This window comes from Akebia trifoliata, chromosome 2 (genome assembly GCF_017979445.1).
Source record: "Akebia trifoliata isolate Shusen 1 chromosome 2, ASM1797944v1, whole genome shotgun sequence".
NCBI lineage: Eukaryota > Viridiplantae > Streptophyta > Magnoliopsida > Ranunculales > Lardizabalaceae > Akebia > Akebia trifoliata.
The window spans coordinates 4,779,233-4,807,192 of record NC_141376.1 but is presented as its reverse complement, the minus strand read 5'-3'; the positions used below and the strand labels follow the sequence as shown (position 1 = coordinate 4,807,192).

The 27,960-nt window shown below is 34.4% G+C and overlaps 2 protein-coding genes and 1 pseudogene across 2 annotated transcripts; 2 read left to right on the top strand and 1 right to left on the bottom strand.

The window, feature by feature from the left end:
* Window positions 1-3,320: 3,320 nt before the first annotated feature.
* Window positions 3,321-6,317, bottom strand: LOC147408984 (uncharacterized). The gene is made up of 2 exons (XM_086424437.1): window positions 6,158-6,317; window positions 3,321-4,341 (listed from the first exon to the last, which is right to left on the bottom strand). The coding sequence occupies exon 2, from the start codon at window positions 4,314-4,316 to the stop codon at window positions 3,639-3,641; it is 678 nt and encodes a 225-aa protein (XP_086280563.1). The 5' UTR covers window positions 4,317-4,341; window positions 6,158-6,317; the 3' UTR covers window positions 3,321-3,638.
* Window positions 6,318-12,167: 5,850 nt separating this feature from the next.
* LOC147408983 (fatty acid elongase 3-like pseudogene) lies at window positions 12,168-13,548 on the top strand (annotated as a pseudogene).
* A 4,294-nt stretch (window positions 13,549-17,842) lies between these two features.
* LOC147408982 (putative 1-acyl-sn-glycerol-3-phosphate acyltransferase 5) lies at window positions 17,843-23,407 on the top strand. The gene is made up of 4 exons (XM_086424417.1): window positions 17,843-18,169; window positions 21,550-22,189; window positions 22,272-22,402; window positions 22,821-23,407. Exons 1-4 carry the CDS (start codon window positions 18,079-18,081, stop codon window positions 23,228-23,230), a joined length of 1,272 nt encoding a protein of 423 aa, XP_086280543.1. The 5' UTR covers window positions 17,843-18,078; the 3' UTR covers window positions 23,231-23,407.
* Window positions 23,408-27,960: the final 4,553 nt, after the last annotated feature.

The window sequence follows — 27,960 nt, the reverse complement described above, 5'->3', positions numbered from 1 at the left end:
ATTTAACAAACATTAACGATCAATAAAGGTAACATGCGACCACATTATTATTTGCAACGAATACAAAGTTAGAGGATAGATCTCTTATCCTCTGCATTTAATGTCACGTGTCTATTTTATTGAAAGTGCCACGTGCAGGCAGGGGTGGAGCCACGATTTTTGCCCATGTGAGGGCAACCATGAGTAGAATTTTTTTTTTGTAGGGACGATTAAGGGTGAAAATAAAAATATTTGTGAGGGTAATTAAAAGTGGATAAAAATTGTGTGTGCGCATGGGGTCCAAAGAAGATACATGAACTGCCAGACCGTAGCATTCTATATACATGCACTTAACATTAAATGTCCATGAATACAAGGGACCATTTGTTAATCAGAATTTCGTACTTGTATGGGTAGGACCAAACAAGGTATTAGTTTTCTAAGTTGGGTAAGGTTTGTGATTGCAGATGCCATACCACGATTGCTAACCCATTTTTTTGGTGGGAAGGTATATTTTTTATTTTACTAACCCCATTTGCCTATTAGGAGAAAAAAATCAAAGGTAAGCAACGCAAGTGAGAGAATCCTACTGTAGCTTGATTACAGTATTGTATGACTAGTCCTCCGTTTATATAGGCCATGAATCTTATACACATTTAGAAAAAATTTCAACATTATCAAAAGTTTGAAAATGTACAATCATTAATTTCTAAAATTTAAATGAAGGATCTTTGTTGTCTTGGTGACATGGCATTCTCTCAACCGTTGAAAAGTGCTACCAAGAAATACTATATATAAAAAAAAAAAATTAAAAAGAAAAAGAAACAATCATTCTAAACTGACTTCGTTGGACACTCCGCTCCACACTGTTCTAGCGTGGCAGTGGGCAATGAATCATGGATTCTTTTCCTCAAAATACAAGGAAAAAAAATCTATGATTCTTTGTCCATTGCCACGTCAGGATAGTGTAGAGTGCAATAACCAACGAAGTCAGTTAAGCGTTTTTCAAAAATAAGAAAGCACTACTGAGGATCCACTCTAACATTATCGTTTTTTATTTATTTATTTATTGATGATAACGGGGGTGTCCAGACTTACGTCCGACTAGGGGGAACAAATGAGCTAAGGCCATAACCAAGACATATGGGACCCTCCCTCGAGCACGTGCATTACTTGCACATCACACGCACCAAGTAAGTGAGGGAATTCCCTTGCGGGTGGTCCCGAGGAAATATTGCTCATACTAGGTATCAAACACACAATCTACAGACTCTCACCGCTTATTGGATTCAAAAGGTTCACTCCCACGTTATCTTGCCATCTTAACCCCTTTTTCCTTCCCTGATCCAACTCATCCCATTTGCCTATCTTTTCATTATTAATGTTGCTAAAAAATAATAATTTTAAATATTGTTTACTATATTGACCGCCCATTTGTAGCAACCGTTTAATCAAAAGCTCCAGATCTTGAGGTTCCTCGAGTTTTACATTTGAGATATGTGAATAAAAATAGGAAATAAAAATGAATATCATATAATACTATCTTGATCACTTCCATTTTTCTTATGATGATGGAATGTCTGGACCCATTGGCCTGACCAGCAGGGGAGAGTGATCGCTACCATTTTTAGTTACAAGTCCTGATTATTCAGGGTAAGCAACAGGAACATGAATTCTGTTTCGTAATCATTTAGGGTTTGCAGCATGAACTATTCCATGCAGTTCAATTGTCTCTGAATTCATCTTTCATTAAAAAGAACAAAGTGTTATGATCACCATCCTTAACTTCCAAACAAATAACTCCTTTATCTTCTATAATTTCGTGAAAAGTGGGGAGCACATACTTTAGAATAGCCGGTAGCTATCACTAGTTTGAGTTCTCTCATAGGTTTTATAACTATCTAGCTCTAGCTGTAGGTTAGGACTTCGGGACTTTGGCAATAACGAAAGAAAAAAAAAAAAAAGAGGTCGGGTCCAATTCTTTGGTTGCAAACCCCACCAGCGGGATTCAGAAGAGGTACCTCGCGGCTAGGTAGCTGGCTTTCTTGGGATTGCTCGCTGGCTGACTATGACGATTGCCCTCACTCGCAAGCAAGCCGCTTCCAATAATTCCAATAATCTTATTGATCTCATATTACATTGATCCTCCCCCGCCATTAGAGTTGGGCTTATGGTTGAGCCTCTTATTGCGTAGTCCGCTTTTACGGGAAGGCGAGCTTTAAGACGTTCTTTGATCCTTGTTGTACGCTTTTTCGGGTTGGACTCCAGTCCTCGTCCTCCCTTTCTTTAGACATGAAGGAAACCGTTTACGGAAATTAATAAAACCAGGGACGTGGTCTAATAATTTTAGTGGTTGTTGACGAAAATGACCATGATTACATTTGGTTTAAATGTAGAAGGTAAGGGCTTTTGTGGGATCCAAATTTTGGTGTCCAACAACACTTACTCCGCCAACTCTCATTACAATAGTAAAGAAGATGAATATAGTGTAAAAGGTATCATAGAAGGATGCCTTGTGAGGCAACAGGGACAAACAATTAAAAAGTTGAGCCTCACATCGAAAGTGAAAGTGTTTCCATGTTCCATTCATGCAAGATTATAGCCCAAAAGAAGTTTCGATACTAGAAGAATGTTGAATCTTTTCTCAGTTGCAGCTATGAGGTCACACCATTGCAAGAGTGCAATCTCAGCTTTGCCGGGTACAAAGTCATACCATAACAGCCTAATACAATTGATGACGAGAACAACATTAACCACTAATTTAATAATAAACTAAGTAGATACACATACAATGTAATCATGAAACACAGATGCCTGACTGTTGTAATGGACCCCTCCAAATCACAATAAACTGTCCACGATCCACGTATACTTAGTATACTAACAATTTAACATGAAATACATAAACATCCCGATTCCCACACAAATTTTTTTCCCACCAGTGGCAAGCCCTTTTCATTGCAATTTAATCACCATAATATATAATATGAAAAATCCAATGATGCATCAATGGCATTGTTTCCAATAACCACTGCATCTAAGTTAATCACATTACAAAGCTATTTGAAATTTGAACACAAGAAATCCAAGCATCATTGAACATTCAGCTTAACCTAAAAAATTCTTATATCCCTAAAAATGAGCAATTTCCTAAAACCATTAATCCAAATTCGTGCCACACCATTTTACTCGTCTTAGAATCTATTTAAGGTGATAGATCAATAAAAGAATACGAACAGCCATTAATGTAGGCCAAAAATAAATAAAAAAACAAGATTTACAAATATAAAAAACCTTTCTTACAAGCAACATCAATGTGCAAACATTTATTGATTGCATGCTTTGTTTCTAGAATGTAAACATGCAATATATTCCACAGGGCCAGAAACGCCATTTAAAGAAGAATGATAAACTACACTGCAGCTGTGATTGTTCATCCATCAACACAATAAACACTTTTTTAAGAAAAAAAAACATGGAACTCAATTTACCCATGCTACTGACAGAATGTAACCTACAAGAGATAACAAAGTATAGTAGTATGAACAATTTCATCGACCACACAGAGTAAACACAAACTAAGATTGCAGATTTACAAACAAGTGAGACTACATATTCTAGATATCCTTTAAGAATTCGATTTCTGGTAACACTTCCATCTACGAACAAATAAGAGCAAGGATCACTAAGATACCAACCATCAAAAACATCATTTTCAAATAGGAATCTGTGCGTTGTCCTCGACGTCTAGGCAGTGGGAACCCATGAGCATAACCACCATGAAATGAATTGGAAAATCCGTGAGGAAAACCAGGAGCTGCTCCATACATGGTAACAGGAAATCCATACAACTGAAGATTGAAAAGAGATGGAAATAGACCACCAAATGCCGCTGAGAATGTGAAGTTCCCAAACCTCGCAGTTGTCATTGGTGCGATTCCCCCCATGAATCCAAACCCATGTGGAGGGAAATGGTTATTATCGGGAGGAGGGGCTGTTTCAGGTCTCTGCCCAGCAGGACGATTGGGAATACTAATTCCAGGAATTGACTTGGATCTTGGATCTGTGGGTGTCTTTCCCCTACCATAAAGAGGAACCAATTTTTCCTCCTGTATGAGGGCCTTACAAACAGGGCATTCCTGGGAGTGTGAGTGAATATAGAGCCACTTGTAAAGACAAGGCCAACAGAAAAGGTGACCGCAAAGAGTGACGATTGGGTCTTGAGCTAATTCAAAGCATATATTGCACTCAAAATTGCCAGCATCATTGCCAGTACTGTCTAAGCAAGAAGGGCTTTGGGACGGTATGCCAGCTGATTCCCCAAATCCACTTGCCATTTCCAAACCCTAAAACTTCAAATGCCTGTAAATCATATGTATAACCTCTAAATCAACACCAAAAATAAGAAGAAAGACTTGTTCTTAATTCAGAGTTATTATATCACACTAAGATTTCAGAAATAGAGTCTAAAATTACCCAACTGGCATAGAAAATTACTCAAAACAATCCAACAAAAACCAGTATACTAAAGACGACAAACTTAACCCAACAAAAATTATATAATTGGCAACACCATTCTGCAGATAGTGAAAGAAAAAAAATGTTAAAATACTAAAATAAACCCATTCAACACTCAAGGAGCTACAACTTCTAGCCCTTTCAAATGTTGTATTCAACCTAACATTGAACATGAATAGAAAATAAGCCAATCAGCCAATGATTCATCTACATGTGGGCATACCAACTAATCCATTAACTCATCTCCATGAAGGATCAATGGTCATACACAAATGCGTATATATATAACCTAAAACTCAATCAGAACCAATTTCCTGAAAATAATTCCTACCATTCACATCATTGTCAATGCCTTATTCTGGCATATATACAAACAATCTCAAAGAAACTTACTCCGTTATTTCTTGATAGAACTATTCCAGTGAATGTATTTATTTCTTACTCTTTCTTTCCTAGTTTTACCACTCATCCATTTGAATACTACGGTCACTTTATAGTAATAAAAATAAAATTAGTATTTTTTAAAATTCAGTAAGTGGTACCATATCTAATAGAATTAAGTTGTATTTGATTAAGATACTTAAAATACTTGATTCAGGATGTGATTGATTTATTAGACTATAAATAAGGGCCTAGGGATTTAGAGTATGGGAAGAACAGAAGTATTTTGGAGAAATTCTTTAGGAGACTTTAACCCTTGGAGAGGCAAGATGTATGGAGGATCGAACCACCACAAAGTGGTCCTATCAATGAAATACATTAGTATTGTTTATTTTTTTTCTGTTTTAATTTCCAGGTTTGCAACACTCAACATCCTCATCTATGCTACGCTGATTCTGTAACCTTGTTTATTGATTCAGGTACATATCATGGTTTTAAATCTTGTCCGAGAATGAGACTTGTTCAGCAACGATACAGATACACCGTGTCTCAACATTCATATCATCTTGCGACATAAACGAGATGTCTCAGACAATATTTGAAAATCTTCGCCGAATCAGTAAAACTCGTCCAAGTTAACCGGGATTTTGTAGAGTTTGATTAAAATAATTCTATATTTTTTAGAATTTAAGTACATTATATAACTAAAACATGGTTTTATGACTAAAATTTTTCTAATCTATCTTATTTTATTAAAAAATTATAATTATTTTAATTTAAATATATGTAAATCAATCATTATAAACAGAGTTAAATAGATTGTCTCGTACGAGAGACGAGTTGAGTTGTCTTGGACGAGACGACGAGACGTCAAATCGAGTTTGGAAACCATGGTACAAATAGCATGGAAGCTTGAAAGCCCCAATTTGAACCTAAACAACATAATCTTCATCATCTATGCTACCCTGACTCTGTGACCTTGTTTCTTGACAGACAAACATACAGGTCCATATAGCATGACAGCTTGAAAACCCTAATTTGAACCTAAACATACAAATAATCAGAAAGCTCAAATCAAAACCTTCCTGCAAACGCCGAAGCAAAAGATTGCAAGAACAACAGCAGCACATGGGTTTATAGCTTGGAAATTTAAATTTCTAATAACAAAATAAAAACAGAAATATAGAAACTGATCAAAAATCTAATCCATGAAATGCTCAAACCCTAGCAAAGAAGATGAAAAAAAAAAAATTAGGAGAGAGAGAGAGAGAGAGAGAACCTGAAATCGATTGATCGATCGATCAAAGAAAGAAACTGTAATCGAATTGTCTGCCAAAAACTACAGAACAGATTCACGGCAAAATCTGAATCTGAAGAGTAAAGAAGTCGATGTGTTTTTTTCCTCCATAAACCAAAGTAGTTGGCGTGATATATTAGAATACTTCTTTGTTTCTCAGCCGTTGGATTCGTACGTACCTAATTGATGGTTACCCACCAAGGTGTAGCAGGTGACGTCGGTGGCACGTGCATTTGCACGAGCTACAGTTAAAAATTAGAGAGATTTATTGGGAAGACCTATCTTTTGCAATTTATAACAAAATTTTCAATATTTCATAAAGTTTGTTAAAGAAGAAACCTTATTTTTTATGAATAAGGCTAGCATGACTAAATTAGTAAGATTTGAAATCTTACTAAAGAGTGTTGGGTCCACATGGATTATCAAATTAGCAATCCAACACCGCAGCCTTTTAGATTTTATGAAGAAAAAAATCGATTTAACAGAAAAAAAAATATTTAAAAAATTATCCTTTTACAACTTGATGGAAGGTGTTGAAAATGAATCATTATCGAACTCTCGAATTTAAAATCAAAAGTTAACAGAGACAATAACTCAAAATATTGGTATGAGGTTCGAGGTTTTTTTCATTGGTAAATTTTAGAATTTGGTGGTGTGCCTAAAATCACACTTCGACATCTGAATTGGATTTCTTTTTATTTCGATAAATTATTACATTTGGTTTGAGAGAATTATAATTTAATGCGTTGTTAGTTCTCTCTTTTAAAGGTAATGGGTTAGATGACTAGTTAATTTTTGTAGGCGGACCCATCGTTTATTTCTCTACGTCGAGATGTTAGAATCACCTCACATGTAAATCTTTCTCTCTCCCTGGGACTCTTGTTTTGAGTTTGAAATGAATTTTCAAGATTAGGATGTTAGACTTAGATTAGAGTCTTAATTTACACTTCATATGCTCTTAGATATGCCAGTTTTTACTATATGGAATAGGTATTTCTCATGGGGAAGTTCAAGTGACATCTCGACTGTGTCTCATTCACGAATGATACCTTTAGTCATCCGACGATTTGTAAGTTTTTTTTTTTAGGTTCATAAACCAAAAAGAAGAATAAAGCAAATCTTGGTTTTGACATTTTGTCTCATTGACAAACAATAAAAATAGTAATAGAGATGACTCATTCATATCATCTTGGTCTCGAACGATTTTATAAAATCATGAGTGGATCTAAACAAATTGTTGGGGGTACTCCAATCTAACCCAACAAAATTTGTAAAGGTGCGACACATAATAAATGTATTTTTGTTGAGAAAGGAAGTAGTTTGGTGCAGGAAAGGATTGAAGATTTCCAAAAATTAAGAGATAGCATTCTCACATTACAAAACTGCCCTTCGTGTACGTCTTGTGGCTGCAAATCATAATAACTTAGTCCAATAAAGCAATGATATAATTGGTCTAACTTATTGTAATAAAGAAGAAAGTCGGGAATTTTGTATCTTTGGGCCTTCTTTTGATCAAACATAACAAATTTCATTAAATAATCACATGAAACCTAATGCAAAGTCCCAATGTCCAATATCTTTGTTGAGGAATATATTGAATTCAAATAATGTTGAAATGACCTTAGGTTGGAATCTTATATCACACTTCTTGACGTGAAACTATATGAGAACCATAGATACTTTTCATCGAGATACGAGTGAAAAAGTATTTATTCATGTCAAGAAGTGCGATGTAAGATTCTAGTTTGAGGTCACTCTAGCACAACTCATTGAATTTTCTATTAAAATTTAGAGTCGTCCTGGAGTGACCTCAAGACTGGACCTCATATCATACATTTTGACGTAAAAGTGAATAGGAATCATAGATGTTTTTTCACTTGTATCTCGGAGAAAACATCTATAATTTCCATATACTTTCGTGTCGGGTGTGCGATGTGAATTCCAATCTTAAGGTCATTTCAGCATAATTCTAAAAAATTTAGTCTTTACTCGTTCCTTCATTGGACTAATAAAATCAATCAGAAAAATAATTAATTAAAAAAATTATGATCCACGAAAAGAATGAATATAATAATATCAATGAGAGGGGAACATAGCAGATTTTATCAGACTGGTCAACAAAGACGTGTGGATAGCCAGGTTACACCATATGGTCCAAGTCTTCGGTCCTGCTTTGGAGTAGTCAAAAACATTACACATGGAGGAGTCGGCTAACCTGACTTAAAAAAACGTACTCGGTTGACATGGCAATTGCATTGAACCGTAGATCTTTCTCTTTGACATACACAAGGAAAAAAAATCTACAGATCTTCGCACTTTTTAAGTCAATTGAGAACAGACCACTAATGTTTAATAGTCATGTTATCATTAGTTTTTATTAAAAAGAGTCATGTTGCAGTGACCTCATTTCACACATTTTTGACTAACGATAGATGCTTTTCACTCGCATATATGAAAAGCACCTATGGGTGGTTCCCAACCCCATGTCAACAAAGTGAGAAATGAGGTTAATGCAATATAATTCTTATAAAAATGAAGAGTCGAGTGACCTCAAACTGATCTTGAGTGAAAAAGCATATATAATTCCTATTCACTTTCATGTCAAGAAGTGTGATATGAGGTTTCAGCCTGATGTCATTTCAACTAGAATAGTAACTTGGGTGGGCTAACCCAAACTCAACCCAGGATCAACCCGATTGATGGGTGAGCCTGGGTTAAATTATATGGAAAATGAGTTGAATCTAGGTTAGGAAATCTCAACCTAAATTGAATTTGGGTTGCGCTCGGGTTAAGGTTCCACGCAATCCAATTTAACCCCAACCCGATGTTATAAATTTACATACACATTTTTTTATTTATTTAAAAAATTATTAATTTTCTCTTCTTAAATATATTTGTAAAATTAAGGAAAAAAAATTATTATATAAAAATTTATTAATGTGAAGATTGTGTGCAAATTTATTTACTAGTGATTATATATATATATATATATATATATATGGGTAGCGTTCAATGGCTAATTTTTTGGCAAAACATTTTTCAAACCATGAGTTAGAAGTTTTGGAATGGGCTGATTTTTGGTGAGGATGATCTCTACAGTGAGGAGATCATCTTCATCAAAAATAGAGATCATCCTCACCAAAAATCAGCCCATTTCAAAACTTCTAACCCATGTTTACAAGCTAAAAAATTGTGGACCATCCACTTTTTGTAAACTATTTTTTATGGGGTTAGAAGTTTTGGAATGGGCTGATTTTTGGTGATAATGATCTCCTCACCATAGAGATCATCATCACTAAAAATCAGCCCATTCCAAAAGTTCTAACTCATGTTTTGAAAAACGTTTTGCCAAAAAGTTAGTCATTAAACGGGACCCTATATATTATTTTTCTTTTTTAAAATATAAAATAAAATTTAGTGTTAATCAAAATGAAATTAGACTTGTTCAACATGTCCAATTCATCCAAAATTACCTAACTTGGGCTAACCCAAATTCATCTCTATTTTAAAAATTCAGTCTCGAGTTGAGTTTGGGTTGAGCTTGAGCTTACCCTCCAACCCGCGAAAGTTGCAAACCCAATCTTCAACATTATTCAAAAATGAACATCTATCTTGTACTCCAGGTTTTCATTAGTTACCCAACTTTAGGCATCTATTTGCTAGAAATGAGTAACTATCTTGGGCCGATTGACCCATTAATATTTGGCTCATCCTCAGTAAGTATATCAGCAGACTGAAAAAGACATTAATCTTATCATAAAAGTTAAATTAAATTTGTTCTAAAATCCTTGAAAGCATGATGATTCCCATTAGGTAATTAACAATGAAGTATAGTTGTTATGGCTGTTTATGTACCTTATATTAATTAATTAATTATTTTTGTTTATTTTTTCTAAAATACTTTTTTTAACTTCAATTGATCAAAAATAAATAAATAAAACAATATTTTTTAGGTAAATCACACGCACCATATTAAATGTGCAATTTATACATTTCATACAGCCCATACTTTAATGACACAAAATCCACACCTTCTCCCATCTTTCACAATCAGCCTTTATTTTGTCAATATTTTAAGAGAGGAAATACTAATAAAATATGGCACCAAGGTTCACGACATATTTTAAATGTCTGTTTTGCAACAATCACTTTTGGATTCTTATTAAAATAAAGATGCCGTCCACCAAAGCAATGAAAGACAAAACAATATTCAGATAGATACATTAGACCATCATTTTATGTGTGTTAAAAATACACAAATTTTATTACTCAAATCCCCTAATCGGCTATTTTATAAATAAATTAGGATTTTCCCATTAATTAAGAAATTTAACTTGACACCAAATCTTTGGGATAAAGTTCCCATGATGATTGACTAATAAATTAGCTCTACAAACATTTATATCATCACCTACCTATCCATGTGAATGATGAGTGGTTTTTATTTATTTTTATTGTGAACATAAAAAATATCCCACAATTCCCATCTTATATGGGTCATGTTCAAGGGCCAACCATATGGCCAACGTGTTTTGTCCTACATGGGTTAGAAGTTTCGGATTTGATGATTGATTTTTTGTGAGGATGATGGTTAGAAAAAGTGGACGGTCAACAATTCTTCAACTTGTAAAAGAGATCATCCTCACCAAAAATTAGTACATTCCAATCGAAATATAATCATTCCTTTCTTAATTCCCTGAATCTTGTGATTTTCCTTGATCTTCAAATATCATACTTGCCAAGTCTATCTTGTTTCCTTTATTTTGTCACCAAAGAAGAAACCTAATCTAGTCCTGCCTTTCAGTCGAGTAAGACTGGGCTGCATGGTTGGTCTGGATACCACCTCTTCGAGATCCTACTAAACAATTGCTCTCCCAAGGATCTGGGCATCCTCTCATTCCAGGTATGTTACAACTTTTACCTTCTAGAATGAATATAATTTGAAAATCACAATTTTTATGAGCTAAAACCTACTTGATAAGTTGGTGAGTTGGATATAATTTTGCCATATTTTTAAAGTCATTTGATATAAACATTTGTCAAGTGAGTTTTCTATATTATTGGTAAGGTGAGAAGCCATATAACCTCATGATTCAGATCCATAATTTATTTTTGAGTTGTGCTAGGATGACATTGGGATTTACTCCGATACTCATATTTCTGACGTGGGGTGCGCACATAACAGTAGATGTGCACTACGTGAAAATTCAACAGAAAAATTTGAGAGGCCAAGGCCCACGAATTTTAGAAACTGAAAATTGACGATTTAGGACTGTCGAAATTCTTGATGTTCCCAGATTTGATGACTTAGAGCTATCGAATTTTTCCCATCCTTTATTAATTTGATAGTTTCGTCCCATTGAAAAAAAAAATGACAATGAAAAATTCGACGCCAATTTGATCTTTTACTCTGTCAAATTTTATGAAATTTGATTGTTCAAGACTGTCAAATTTAGACTTTTTTCACATTGTGGTGTTTATTTGAGATACGAGTAAAAAAACATCTATTATTATGTATGCACCTCCATGTAAAAAAAATGTGAGAATCACAATCAATCCAATGTCACTTAGCATTGGTGTTTTTTTTTTAATACTTTTTTTTATTGAGAAAAAAATATTCTCGTGTCAACTAAGAGACGAAAATATTAGAGTCATACTAATTAAACATGTGATATGGGGATTTAAAAATCATGAGCTTAACCATACTCTTACCATTACCCATTTTTCCCATAAAAGCCCAAGTAAAACGCGTGAGAGCTCGCTCCACAGATTTTCTAAGGAGGACCCACAAAGAGTATTGTACAGGAGTTCAGGTCACGTGTAAAACGTGCAACCATCTTGAGTACACATGTCATTAGCCACTAGCCTACAACTTCACTCGAATCATAAGGTCATTTTATTATTTTAACGTCCAGAATCTCGTTGTCAATGTGACGAATCAAAGCATTTCACATCACACAACATATCAAATGTGTCTATATATATACATTTCAATGGAGTCTTTATCACAAGTCAGGACTGATGACCACAATCACCACCTCTTAATTGAACTTCAACCCTCTCTCCTTTATTTCCATCATTCTGCCATCCAATTTGGACCCAAAAAAGCTAGAAACTTTCCTCTCCTTCTCTCACATATAGAACACTCAAACCTGCTTCTTCTTTTTTCTTCCTCAATTGGAGATCATGACACAGAGCTTGATATATTGGTTATCAGAACACCCATCCATTGTAACATTCAGATGGAGTCACTCCCAATCTTGGGGATCAACTTGGTCATTTCTTTTCACATCTATAGCTACTTACATCGCTCTATCTATCTTCCTCCACCTCATTTTATCTCTCTTTGGTCGTCGCCGCCCTGTCCCACTCGGGCCAATCCCCGCCATCCATAGCCTCATCATGGCTTTAATCTCCATCATCATCTTCATTGGAATTCTCTTCTCCACTACAGCTGAAATCCGTGACACCAGATGGTTCTGGCGCCGCTCTAAGACCCCTTTTCAATGGCTACTTTGTTTCCCCTTAGGGACTAGGCCCACAGGCCGAGTCTTCTTCTGGTCTTACATTTTCTACCTCTCTCGATTCCTCCACCTACTCCGTACATTCTTCACAATTCTCCGACACCGGAAGCTGACGTTCTTCCGGTTGTTCAATCAATCCATTCTCATATGTATGTCATTCATTTGGTTAGAATTTTCGCAATCGTTTCAGGTGGTGGCTATATCGTTGACGACGCTCGTTTATTCGGTGGTTTATGGGTACAGATTTTGGACGGGAATCGGGTTACGGGGAGCGTGTTTTCCGTTCGAGGTGAATTGTCAAGTATTGTTGTTGGGTTGCAATTTTGTGTGCCATGTAGGGGTGTTGATGTTGCATTTTATGAAAGGTGGGTGTAATGGAATTGGAGCATGGGTGTTCAATTCTGTGCTGAATGGGGCAATTCTCCTATTGTTCATGAATTTCTATGTGAAGATGCATCTGAGGAAGAGAAAGGTTGTCGGACTAGTTGAAGATGCTTCATCTTCTTGTTCTTCTAGTTTTTCAACTCATTCATCCAGTCCAGAGTTGAGACACACAGATTTCTTGGAAAATATTAAAGAGAAGGATCTTTGAAGATGATTCTAATGAGCTGGGTTGTTTGTTTTTTCCTCTTTAACCTTTTTTTTTTTTTTACTCGTGTACATAGCTCTTGGGGAAGAAAAAAAGATATCTTCCCCATCCAAGGAAAATCTAATACATATTATGATTAGGTTATAGTATATTGAATTTTTACCTTTTGGGGTTTCTTCAAATTGATCTCTGTGTACCAAAAATTACTTAATGGAACCTAAGATAGGGTTTTCCTTCTAGAAGCCCCCTACTTAGTAAACGTTGTTAAACTAAATATCTACATTTCAAATAGTCCAAATGAAAGAAAAAAAAAAAAAAAATTGCTCATAAAATCCGGGAACCACCAATCACATGAGCTTGTGTCTACTGACTGACATCCGGAATTTACAAATTACCCTTGTTAGGCTTGACGTGGCACAAGCTAGAGAGTTTGTGAGGATTGTGATGTGAGATTTTGTGAGCAAAAATCACTCTATTCAAAATAAGTCTTCATTTTCAAACGATTATCTCTTCTGTTTTCCAATCGGTTAGCCTATTTTTAATGAGTTAGGTAACTTGGTGTTGAAGGGAATCGAACCCAAATCTATGGTATAATTTTTTGAAGACTTTATGAGCTAAGCTAGTTGGCACCTAGAATGACCATCTCTTTTATCATACAAGAGATTTTCAATGATTATTGTGATAAAGGATATCTGCAAGACATTGAAAATGATGAATTGGTGAAGTGATTAAATATGTTAAAAATGAATTTTTACAAAGATTAACTATTTGAAGATGATGAATTTTCAGAGTAAACTCATATTCAATCCTAAGACTATCTCCTCTAACATTTGAATCTCAAAGGCAAGATATGATTTTTGGAAAAAAAAAAAAAAGATGAAATTTTGGATATAAAAAAAAAGAGCGCTGATTTTCTTATTCAACTCGACGGAATAACTCAACTCATTGACGTGACAAATGCAAGAATTGTAGAATTTTTCCCTTGAGATACACAACTGCACATGTTTATGGGTATATGCAGTTGTGTATCCTGAGGGAAAAAAAATCGAGGACTTCTTTTTGCAAGACATTGAATTCATCAGATAGACTATTTTAAAAAGAATGTAACTTAAAAGTTAGTAGTTTGAAGATGACAAATTTTTTTAATAAATCTTGATAAAATGATGCGCTAAAATGTACGTTGTCTGTATGTATTTGATGTGGCAAGTGCATAGAATCATAAATCTTTTCTTCGGGATATACAAGGGAAAAGATCTACGGTTCTATGCACTTGACATGTCAATTGCATACATGTACATTTTATCATTAGTCTTTTTTAATAGAGGTTGAAGACAAAAGCATTTAGTCATTCTACATTAGTCTCTCTTACAAATCCATCAAAGATAACAACTTAAATTCAGATTTGACTCGATCTTTGGGATGACTTGCAATTGGGTTGAGATAATTAATCTGAACTGGTTTAACAGTGACAGGAGTACTGGTCATCTCCTTTCCACATTCCTCTTTGAAAAAGATACCGGGCACAAACCCTGCTCTTTCAAACTCATTGATGCATGAACCATGGACCGACCTACCTATTGATTGATATTTTCTCTATGTCTGATTCTGTATTTTCATTGTGGACCATAGCCATGGGTAATAAAAATTAGGGTTCAATTATACTAACTTTTGATGCTAAAGTGGGAAAAAAAAATTATTAACTAATAGGGCCCAAGAATCTGCAACCTAGCACTTCTAGATGGTGGGGTGGTATGTTTTTCTGTCTAAATGCATCTAAAACAATTTAATTTCCAGATGATTCCTTTTGAACAGAGGAATTATAACAAATCCTTCAGTATTTTTTACTTGCATGAATCTTGAGAAAAAGAATATAGAATTGCGTATATACATAAATGATTTAGAATGTGTAGGCATAAAGCTATAAACGACCTATGAGAAATAAGCAAATAAAAGACTTTAATGACATATAAAGTAATACAATAGACTTTGAATGCTTTTAAGAGACTTTAAATTAATATAATAGATTAAAAGAGGCTAGGGTGAAAAATATAAGCAAGAGGTTTGAAAAGTAAACCCTTGGCGAAAATATCATTACAACCAGAGTCGTGCTGGGGATTTACTGTGATTCTCGTAATACTAACACGAGAGGAAACACATCTATGATTATGTGCACATCCCATGCCAGACTTGTGAGAATTGCAGTAAATACCCTGTGTCATTCTAGCATTTTCATTTTCCTTACAACCTTAATTAAATCATCTTTCTTTTCTTAGTGTGATCTACACTCTCTCCATGTTTTAGTATTTGTTTTGCTAAAAATAATTGTTGGTTTACATTTAATTATGACCGATCCTAAAAGAATCCTATACTGAATATAATTGAGAAATATAAGAGGTTTAATTAAGGTACACATGTTTGGATTATTTATTTGATGTTGATAATTGCACGATAAATTCATTTATTTTTTACAATTTCAGCTTCCAAAACTCAAAACGACTACGACAAACTCCCAATAGCACATTGTATAGCGATTAAATAAATTGTGATATCATGGTCAGAATTTCGACAGATGTTACCACATACAAAAGAGCTTACACGAAGTTTTTAATTTAAACCATGTGTTTATAACCCTTATTATTATATTGGTTGGAAAAATTGAGAAACAAAGAGGTCTTTTTGAAAAATTATTCAGAAAAAAAGGAAATGAGCAGAGATATGCAATTCTACTGAGAAGAATCTCACTTTGTTGCTAAAGTTTCTATTGACTTCACGTTGGACCGAAATTCACATGAACATGGTCTATTCGCTTTCCATTTGGTCCAAGAATTTCAAATTGGTGGGTTTGGTGCAGAGTTGTTAAGCCCTTCCAAGGTCTAGATCAGGTCGTCATGAGCTCATCATGCCTCCACCCACTAACATATTGAATGAAAATACGGTTTACCCTTAACTATTATTTAAAGTTCCATTCCATTTTATAATGATTTGTGGAGTATTCTGTTTTTGGTAGAGATTGGAATAAAAATTGGCCCCAAAACATTAAATGTTTTGGCCTGTCCACGACAAGATCTCATTTAATTAGTTGATATATATATTTGTTAAGAAATCATATTTATTTTCTAAATAATCTTAGTATTTACTTTCTAAATTTCACTCAACACAGTAAAATTTGGGATGTTATATTTCCACTCCATTATATTATAAATACACACCACTCTAGAAAACAAAAAAGCACTCCTTTATATAGGGAAAAAAATAAAATAAAATAAAATTTCAATACACAAAACTGAAACAAAATCCGATCCAGATCTAGGGCTGTGACCTGGGCGGGTTGGAGGGTTGACCCAAGCTCAACCTGAGTTTGAGCTTCTAAACCGGGTTGAACTCGGATTAATCCAAGTTAATTAGTTTTCAGTGGGTTGAGGTGGTTGAATAAGCCTAATTTTATTTAATTAACAAATAAAATTTTATATCTTAAAAAAAAAAATAATTAAAAAAATCTTTTAAAATATTAAAATTATATAATTAATATAAAATATTTATATATTATTATATAGTCATAGGTTCGGATATAGCTGGGTTGCCCGAACCATCAACCTGAAGTCCTGAACTCATCCCGAATCAAGGTTGGGTTGAGTTATTCTAACCCAGGTTCGACTCATGTTAACTACACAACTCGGCTATCAAGTTGAGCCCAGGTTGAGTTTGGGACAGGCCGCACAACTTGTAGCTCTACGTGCTTGATGGGCCTTAAATCAAGTCCAATTCCTTTAGTTTGGCTACTAGCTAACGTAGGGTTGACTTCACGTTAGCTATTGATATCTAAAGTTGTTTCGTGGTTCCTTAAAAGGAAGGTAGTGAGGCTAGACGCGCCAACAACTCGACACAGATTGAATGGCATCCATAATTTACAATACTAGCCTTGTTAGTTACAAAATTACCCTTGCTATTTTTGACGTGGCACGCACTGAATGAGTTTGAGAGCATTGTCGGCAAAAAAATCACTGATGTATTCGTAGGCAGAAGTGTCCTGATCTCTAGGAAACCTCTGTTATTCCACTTATCCTAACCGTCAGTTTGATCGACACGTCAACCGTGGGCTGAGGCTACAGAAGTCCAAAAGACCATTATGCCCTTCAAGCTTACATCACAATATTGCATGAGTTTACATTAACGAGTGTTGGACACGTTTAGGTTACCTACCTAAGTGGCACATACCTCCATTTACTGATCCTGTGAATGTTTGGCTCACCGCTCACCCATTATTACATCTACTTACACAAGAAAAATCATCTTTGATTGGTGATTCTTAACCTACGATTTTGCGCATTGTACTTCATGGGCCTAAAATCAGTTCTTGGGCCACATCTATGATATGGAATTAGCCAAAAACACTGTCGCAGTTTTGTAATTCACCAATCTCAGTTACTCTTCCACTTCGTAATAGGGGGCGTGTTTGACATAGAGAAACACCTTTCTTACTAACTTAGTAAATTTTCAAATCTTACTAAGGGTTGTTCAACTCAAATGGATTACCATATACACTCGTGTCGTGTGTCTTACAAGTTGCAACGCAACACAATCGCCGATATGTCAGCCATCAAATCAGAGACTACAAATATCACAATCTGGAGGGTTCCGTCTTTTACATCATGGGCGGTTTCATAAGGGAAGAGTTATTAAGAAAATTTCTTTCTTTAAAATCTCCTCGCTTGGACTTCATCAATCACGTTCTATCTTCCTTATAGAGAAGATCAAACCTTAATGAGAAGAAGAAGAACCATGGATTGGAAATGGAATGCGTAAATTTCTCCTTCAACGTGAACTTTAATTCTCCTCTCCTCTTTAATTTTCGCCATCAGTCCAGATATCATTCATTCTCGAGTAAGTTCTTCGATACTTTTGTGGATATTACAGTGGAGATATTGTTTACTCATTATAATATTTACCAAGTCTACTTAATTTAGATTGGATTGTTTTACATGGTTTTTAGGTTTTTTTGTTATTATTGTAATCATTAGTGACCCTAAATCAAATGGGATTTCGTTCTACTTATGGATTGTTTAATGTTTATGATATATGTATAAGACGTGTAAATGGTTTAAGCTGGTAATTAACATGCAAACATGAGTATAGGTTTTTAAGTTGTAGTAATATTCTTCTTCTCGTTATTTTAATTTTGGTAGTTAATGATATGTAGCTAGGTCGATGGCGACGACGACGACGATCGTCAAAGTCTAGCCCGAAAGACTTGGGATTGGTGAATTTTGTTCCTCTATTAAATTCTGTCTAAACCCATGTCCTCTTTTTTTTTTTTTTTTTTCTGTTGAACTTAGGTGACCGGGCCTCTTAGAGCACATATCTACAACTGGGCCTCTTAGAATTCTATTAAATTCTGTAGAAAATAATTTTATTGAATTCTTGGATGATCATTACATGAACCCTAATAGGGTATCTATAACTATTACATCAACCAAGATATAGAAAGCGGAGAAATTTACCAAAACGTGATCACCTTTTGATGAAATTACGATTCTGACTCACTGCTCATTTTAATTTCCAAATGTGAATGAGGGCAATCTCAGAGGTTTTAAAGTGACAATTTCACAAGTATCAAACGACTATCTCACAGGTTTGCTAAAAGTAGCGAGATCAATACTATATAAACCAACGAGATAGTCACTTTTAAGGAAAAAAAATAAAAAAATTAGTGAGATTGTCACTTTAAACCTGCGATCTCGCACGTTCATGTTTTGGGAACTAAAATGAACAGTTAGCTTGAATGGAAATTTAGTCATATTCGGCTCATGAAATGGTAATTCGCCCCAAAAAATGTCCTAATATAAAGATATTAATTATCTATAGGTCCTAAAATATAAAATCCTAATTGATACCACTAAATATATTACTCTCCATCAAAACCTTCTTTTGTGATGTACCATAATACAATGCATCTTATTCTCTAACACCCTCCCGCAATTGTATGGTTCTTTGAAGAAGGAATATGCAATTGGTTGAGTTAATAGCTGATCTTGATCTCATGAAGAAGTTGATGGATAGTCGCTTGGTGCGCTCACTACTTCTGCACAAAATGAAGGATCAAGATTCATGTCTAGAGGGAGTGAAGTCTTTATCTGGGCTAGGGACCGGCGATGTAGTGTGAGAGACACTTCTTAGGCTGTGCGCAGATAATTTCATTTGTAAAGAAATACACAAATATCTTATCCTCTAGTCTTTTGTTTTGGGTTACATATGGTATTTGTGTTAGGATTATCTTGTTGAATTTAACTATTCGATTCAAAGGAAGTCAATTTATACTGAGGTTACCATAGCTTTAGTTGTGTGGTCCCAAGGGGTAATGAATTGGTCTTTGTTCTTTCTTTCTTACTTAAGTTAGAAGTGAAGCAACATAATCAGATATTTTGAAGTAAATGATTTCAATTCCTGTTCCAGACAACTTGGAGATAATTCTCCATGAATATCCCTTTGTGATGCTTCCCCTGCATGGTGTAGTAGATAGGCATAACTTCATTCGTCCTTATGAGTTGTTATCAAGTACTTTAAACTTGACATACTTGAATTCAAGGTTTTTGGATACTTGCGAAATGAACAATTTCCTTTCCAACAAACATAAGCCAACCATTCGCTTCCTACCTTCAAATGCATGCCCTTGGTTGATTGTGCAGAGGAAACACGATTGTAAAAGTGGGACCTGTAATGGTGCTAGTGGAAATTTTTTTATAAAAAAAGTACAATTTCCTTGAAGCAGGAATCATATTTTTTTTTTTTCCTTTCTACTTTTGTATTCCCCTGTCCTCTTATAGTCCTCAACCTGGACTACAATGTTCCTTCTCCTTCTGGGTTCTCATGGATAGGCTCATTCTCATCTCAGATGTACTTGTTATTTCTTGCTTAATTTTGTTTTAGTAAGTATTAATGGGAATTAATGATTAGAAAAATTACAAAATAGGGAAAAACATTCCTACTATACAAAAAAATGAAATCTATAAAATATTAGAATGCCACAACTTTATGTATTGTGAAGGCCTTCATATATAAGTCTCTTCCAATTATGACAAGGTTTTCAGTTATAAAATTTTGGAATTATCATAAGATACTTTCCATTTGGCTTTTTTTTTTTTTTTTTTTTTTTGTGGGGGGAGGGTTGAGACTTGACCATTCTATCAAAACCATTTGAACGAACGAAAGCAGTATTTTGGTTAATTAGATGAGGAGATGTTTATGATCTACTGAAGCACCCTGAGCAGTAGTAACTTGTTATGTTGCAAGAGCACTCTATTTTCTTATTGGGCCGCATCTAAAATCCTTGTCATTTTCACATGTCAAAGCTTGATGCCCTCAACTTGATAGCTTGACTTTGGACTGGGAAGAGCTTCATAAAATAAAGAGACGAAAGCAGAGACCGTCATGTGCGAGCTCTGCTCAACCTGCTATAATAAATAGGGGAATTGCATCACACTCACAACTTGGGTTCATATTCAGACAAATCTTAATCTATCAAATATACTGTCTTGCTATATTTTATTCTTATACTTGACCAAATTATTTAACTGTATGTATCTTGACATATGAAATGAGCTGTACAAATATGTGGGCATGTTGGGTTTGTTGGTGGTGCTAGACCATTATCTCTCTGCTTGACATTTACACAAGTAATTTTACTCAATTATGCTTCACATTGATGATTTTTTAAGATGGATGCATTCTATTACAGTTTCTCCAAACAAGGGAATTTCATTGTGGTTCTGCCAACAGTTAATTGTGTACTGGCTTAGTCATATTTTTGGTTCCCTACTGTTTGAATGCACTAATAGTTATCGTATCTCAGGTGATATGATGGTTAATACTTATTCAATCGATTTTTCAGATGAAGAATGGCATTTATAAATCTCTCCATTGCTCTTTTTATGCTGTTATGTTTGCCAAGTTTTGTCATGAATGGTGCTTTTCTAAGTGTATTTTTTATGTTTTATTTTTTTCTGTAACAATCTGAGATCTCTATGCTTTCCCATTATTCAAGTCCTAAACTGGGGCTCACCAATACAAACTTTGATGCCCTCACTCTTGAGGACCTTGAATTATTTGTACAGCTTTTTTTTTTTTTTTTTTTTTTTTTAAGGATTTTCCCATTTATTTGGAATTTTTGGCTAAATATACGTGTATATATTCAACAGAAGAGTGAAGTAACTAGCACGTGGAGCCTGCTTTTCCTATTGTTAACATTTCTAGTGAATCTGAGGCAGAATTATCGATCATCATGAACGGTGCAGCTGCTATTGAAGGAAAGGTATCGAACAACTACCCGAAGCAGATGGAAAATTCCAGTCATTTCCGTTCAAATAATGGTCCAAGTCACCGCCCTTTAACTCTTCTCAGGGTGTTAAGGGGTCTCTTATGTTTATTAGTATTACTTTCAACGGCGTTTATGATGTTAGTGTACTGTGGCCCTGTGACTGCTGTTATGTTACGGCTTTTCAGTGTACACTATAGTAGGAAAGTGACATCCTTCCTTTTTGGTACTTGGCTCGCTCTGTGGCCTTTTCTCTTTGAGAAGATAAACAAAACTAAAGTAATTTTTGCTGGAGAGACAGTTGTTGCAAGGGAACGCGTTTTGCTTCTCGCGAACCATAAAACAGAGGTTGATTGGATGTACTTATGGGACCTTGCGTTGCGAAAAGGATGTCTTGGATATATTAAGTATATTCTTAAGAGTAGTCTGATGAAATTACCTATCTTTGGTTGGGGATTTCACATTTTGGAGTTCATTTCAGTGGAGAGGAAATGGGAAGTTGATGAATCAACCATGCGCCAAATGCTTTCTACTTTTACTGATCCCAAAGATCCTCTGTGGCTTGCTGTTTTCCCGGAAGGCACCGATTTTACGTAATTCTTTCATTATTTCCTTTGTTTCACATTTTCATAATCATTTAGCAGTAACTAAGTTTATGTTTGCTTTTATTTGCAGTGAAACAAAATGCATACGAAGTCAAAAGTATGCGGCTGAACATGGGTTGCCTATCCTAAAAAACGTGCTTCTTCCGAAAACAAGAGGTTTTTATGCATGTTTGCAAGCTCTGAGGAGCTCATTGGATGCAGGTTGTTTTTTTCTTCTTTGTCAAACAATGTATCACATTATCTTGGGTTTCATTGATACCAATTCTCAGCCTATGAAATCAAAGTGGTCACCAATTAAGCTTCATGTTGTTTGGTATGATCCTAAATATTCCAATATGATCCCAACCGTCCAATTTAGTAGTCGAATTGTATTTCCCATACAATTAATGATTTTGAAGTTAGTTTTGATTGTAGAAAATTGAAATAACAACAAAATGACAAAGATGGCGATGATGTCCTAAGCTTGACCTCTTTGTTAATAATGTGGAACCTTTTATCTTCCACTTTTTATTTTGTTAATTATGTGGCCGCTTTCTCTTGTATTCATTTATTTTCGATTACCTGTCTTTACTGTCGAACTTATTTCTTGACAATGCCTCTTTTTGCCAATATACTGCAGTGTATGACATAACTATCGGCTACAAATATAATTGTCCTTCGTTCATGGACAATGTATTTGGTGTAGATCCTTCTGAAGTTCACATTCACATTCGACGTATTCCCCTCAATGAAATACCAACGTCTGAAGATGAGGCTTCCGCTTGGTTGATGGACACATTCCAGCTCAAGGACAGTTTGCTCTCCGATTTTAGCGCTCGAGGGCAGTTTCCTAATCAAGGAATAGAAGGAGATCTCTCTACATCGAAGTGCCTTGTAGATTTGGCAATGGTAATAGGCTTAACCAGCATATTTACTTTCCTCACATTTTTCTCATCTATTTGGTTTAAAATATATGTAGCTTTAGCATGTGTTTATCTTGCATCTGCTACCTATTTCAATATTCAACCATCCCCTGTACTAGATTTTTAGAAACCCATGTTTCATTCCAAGTAGTGATGTTACATGGATCCGACACTTTGCCATTTCAGCATTAGAATTATATCTGGTATATTTGATTGCAGAATACTAAATATTTCATTTTATGATTGGAAATTCTATATATAACAGTAATTCATAATAAATAGCCCCATTGGAAAAAAAAAATTGTGTTCCAAGAATTCTAGCAATTAATGAGTCTGCGGTGGGGATGACACTTTTGATTACTAGAAAGAAATTTAGTGTGATTTTCCCATTACCAGAATAAATAGATTTTGTTATGTTGTGTAGTAGTTTTTTAATATATATATATATATATATATATATATATAGGGTCAGGTTCAAGGGCCATGTGAGAAAACATGTAAGAAAACTTTCGGTGGTAAATAAAATTTTAAAATATGGGTTAGAAATTTTAGATTGAGCTGATTTTTTGTGAGGATGATCTCTATGATGGGAAGATCATCCAAAAAAAAAAATCAGCCCAATCTGAAACTTCTAACCCCATTAAAAGTGATTTAGAATGTGGACCGTCGATTTTTTTTCAATTTTTATCACTAATTTGTAAATCACTTTTGATGGATTTAGAGGTTTCTGATTGAGCTGATTTTTTGTGAGGATGATCTTCTCATCATAGTGACCATCCTTGCAAAAAATCAGCTCAATCCAAAACCTCTAACCCTTATTTTGAAAAACGAAAGTTTTCTTACATGTTTTCTCACATGGCCCTTGAACCTGACCCATATATATATATATATATATATATATATATATATATATATATATATTCTGATGAACATGATATTATCACTGAGGATGTTATAATGGGGGTTTTGACCTTGTAAGAATCAAAGACACCACAAGCATTTGTTGGAACTTGGAAGATTTCTCCAAGAGTAATCCAAAGTCCAAACTACTCAGAACAAAAATACTTATGCAGTCATTGGGGTTCTTTAATATTTGAATTATATAAACATACACAATATATATGGACCTGGATTGAATGAATCATGCAAAAACACATACAGTATAAACATGATATCCAACTTTCAGGATTTATTACAATGGAAATACTTATTCTGGGGATAAATCCCGACCATTGGATTTCATGTGGATGAGAATTAGATTCTAGAATCCAATTCAAATTCCCCCAAAAGCTCAGGTCCCGCCTGAAAATGACACTGGAACCCAAAAGGTCAAGCTTCATGATGGATTGGGGTGTCTACTTGGTTCTTTGATTGCATTTGCAATCAAAATTACTAAGGGTCTGTTTGTTACATGTTCCAGCTTCTGCTTCAGGATTTTATGTCTAGGAGCAGCAGAAGCCCAAAGTCTGGGAAGTTGCTTCCAAGAGAATTTTGTTTGTTACATAAGCTGACAAAATAGTAGTATAGAGGTTGAATTGATTTTGTTGTTTAATCGATGAGTTAGGAAGAATGAGGGGTAAAATCATCATTTCACCCCCATACGTTTTTCGATGTTAGCTTTTTCTATTAGTGGCCTACGCACCAAATCAGCCCCAGCAAGGCTTCTCAAAAACACAGTTTTGGGTTTCCTGCAAAAGATGTCGTAGCAGAAGCCATTACCAACAAATGTACTTTTTTGGTTTTTTTCGGCTCAAAGCCCAAAAAGCCACTGAAAAACCATAACAAACAGGCCCTAAGTATATCCTGACTTGGGCTTCTTATATATATTATATATATAATAAAATAAAATAAATTTGGGCCTACTGATCTACTGGGCGGACCAAAATTATTCTTAAGCAGTGAATTATAATTGATTGGTTTGAGTTTTTTCAAGGGTGTAAGAGATGGAGTCATCACGTAGTATCTAAAACAGAATCCATCACTACAAGGGTAGACCCTACCAGAATTTCAACTTGTACAAACTTGCTACCCAAATAGGGAAATTGGAATTGAGTCTCCAAGCCCTTTCCAACACTATCTTCCAAACAAACCCTAGCTATAATAGGAGAATACATTTTATATCTCATTGAAAGAAAGAGAATACATTGCACGAGTGGCTCTTCTTTTTTTTTTTTATACTTGTGGAGATCAAATTCCTAGAAATGAATTGACAATTAATCTGGGACTAGAATTAGGACTAGAGCCCATACCTCAATTCCTTGATGCAGTAACAAGTGCACGGTTTCATGATCGACTAACTGACAAATGAAAAAAGTGTCTGGGTATTATTCTCTATTTTAAGGAAGTACCATATGCTCATCTCTTTGATTTATATGGACCAAACCATATGATCATGGATTTTTAATATTAAAAAAAATAAGAAAAAAATAAAAAGTTTGGATAATTTGACATAAATCAAGCCAACTATCATTTTAAGATTTAAGGATTTTGATTCTTATCTATTTGAATTATGCTCAAATGACAAGGGTATCAAGAGAATTTGATTCTTTTATTGAGAACCATCTATAATAATTCAACGAGACAAATTTATTGGTAATTCTGATGTTTGTTTGTACATGTGCACATATATTTTAGATGAATTCAATTGGATTGATGATGCAAAGTGGAGTAATCTAATTGCTTCATTTATTTATTTTAAAACTTTTCACATGAATTAGAAAGATAATTTTTAGAGAAATTTTTTTCACTTAGTTCATATTTTTGAGTAAACTCTACGACGCACATGCCTCAAAAGTACTTCTCAATTTTCGATAGTTCTTCATTTTTATACTTAACCCAGCTTAATTTCAACTTCATTTATTCTATCATTTGCATTATTTCGAACAATGTTTTAAAAAATTGGACTCAACCGGTGGTCCAACCAGGTTCAATCAGATTTTGTAATAGAGCGGGGGGCAACCAATGACTGATTTTTATTTATTTATTTATGTATTATCGAATTATGAATATAACTAAAAGTATTTTAGGAAAAATGTATACATAATTTTTCAGTTTTTTAATAAACTTACATCAGTCCAATAGATTTGTACCATGGTCTGATCTTAACCAATATGATAATATTTGACATGGTCGGAACGTCAAATACCATTTAAAATTCATGAAAAAATAGAAAAATTGAAAGAGGATTTGGGCATTGGTGGTTCTAAATTTCAAATAAACACAAGACCATGCACCAACCAACCTGTCTAAACTCTAAAAGTCTAAACGCATGGAAAAATTCTCTCTTTATACACGAATGAAGCTGTCCCAAGACCTACGTAGCTTGGCATCCAAGCAAAGCCTCGACTGCCAACCACCCCACTCCTACTAATTAAGCTTTCCTCCTACACAAGGGCATAAGAATATGGTACTACCACCCACGCTGTCTTCACTATTCTATCTTCTCTTATGTTCTTCATAAAAGAATATCATACATAGAAAGAGGAGTCATGCCTATATATATATTATCTTCTTTTCTAATTTTGTTTATAAAAAAAAGTTTCTTTTTTTCAAAGGTTCTTGTAACCATGCCTTGGATCTCAATAATATCATGTCAATGTGATTTTCCCAAAAGAAGTATTTTTAATTTTAAAAGTGGTATGTGATGCTTATATCATACAACTAGTGAGCATACATGTACTTATAAAACTCCAAAACTTAACTTGAATGTCCAATAAGTAGGCATAGTGATGCTTACTTCTCCACCTGATAATTCTCGGGAATCCTACAAATGCACTCTTAAAGTTATGTTGATGACAATTTTGGCTAATGTAGGAGAAATATAGTTGAAATTACGTATCTTTATTTTCTTTTGTTGCATATTTATTGGATTTCATTTTGATTAGTATTTAGTCATAGTAAATGGCATCTTCCTTGTATCATTTTTAGAGATGTTGACACATTTATTCATTTCGAAATTTTTGACACAACCTTTGCTACTTATTATCCATATATCATTTTTCTCATGCGTTTGATTGGGGATTGCAACCACCATATTTTTTACTCCCGAGATTTAGAGTTAATACTTGATGGGAGTTTTATCTTTTGGATATGTTGCAGTTGGATTTTTTTCCTAACACCATGCTGGTCAATTTACCAGTTGGATTCAAGATAATTTTTGTTCACTACCAAAAATAGTATTATTAAAGTCACGAAAATATATACATAGATTAAAATACTAAAATCTTTACTATTATAACGAGAGAAGGCCAAATAGGTATTTGTTGATACCAAAATTTGGAAGACCAGAACAGCCCCAACTTTCACATTTAACCTTGTTTTAAGCTCATTTTCATTCAAAATCAAAACAAATACAATTAAAATCCCACTATCTTTATTAGTTTTTGTCTTTTAAAAATTATAGAAATATCCTTTTTATTATGTTATCTACAAAATCACTTTAGTAATTAATAATTTAAATTACAGAGATCAGCCTTATGACATAAAAATAAATTATCTATTTAAATTTTTTAAAATAATTATAATTATTTGAAGTAATGATCCCCTTTCACCATGTGCAAAGGCAGATGTATTATAATTATTTAAAGTAATGGTCAGATGATTATAGAATGACGAATGATAAACTGACACTCTTTGTACGTTTTCTAACGTGACAGTGCATAGAACCATAGATTTTTTCCTTGTGTATCTCGAAGAAAAAAAAATCTATGGTGCATGCACTGTCAGATCAGGGAGTGTCATGTTTTAGCACGTCAGTTTATCACGACTCTAATAGAATATTAGAGCTAACGAAGCGATGAAAGTAATGGAACCACAGGGGACGAAGGGCCAGGATTTGCAAAAGCAGCAGCTAGAACG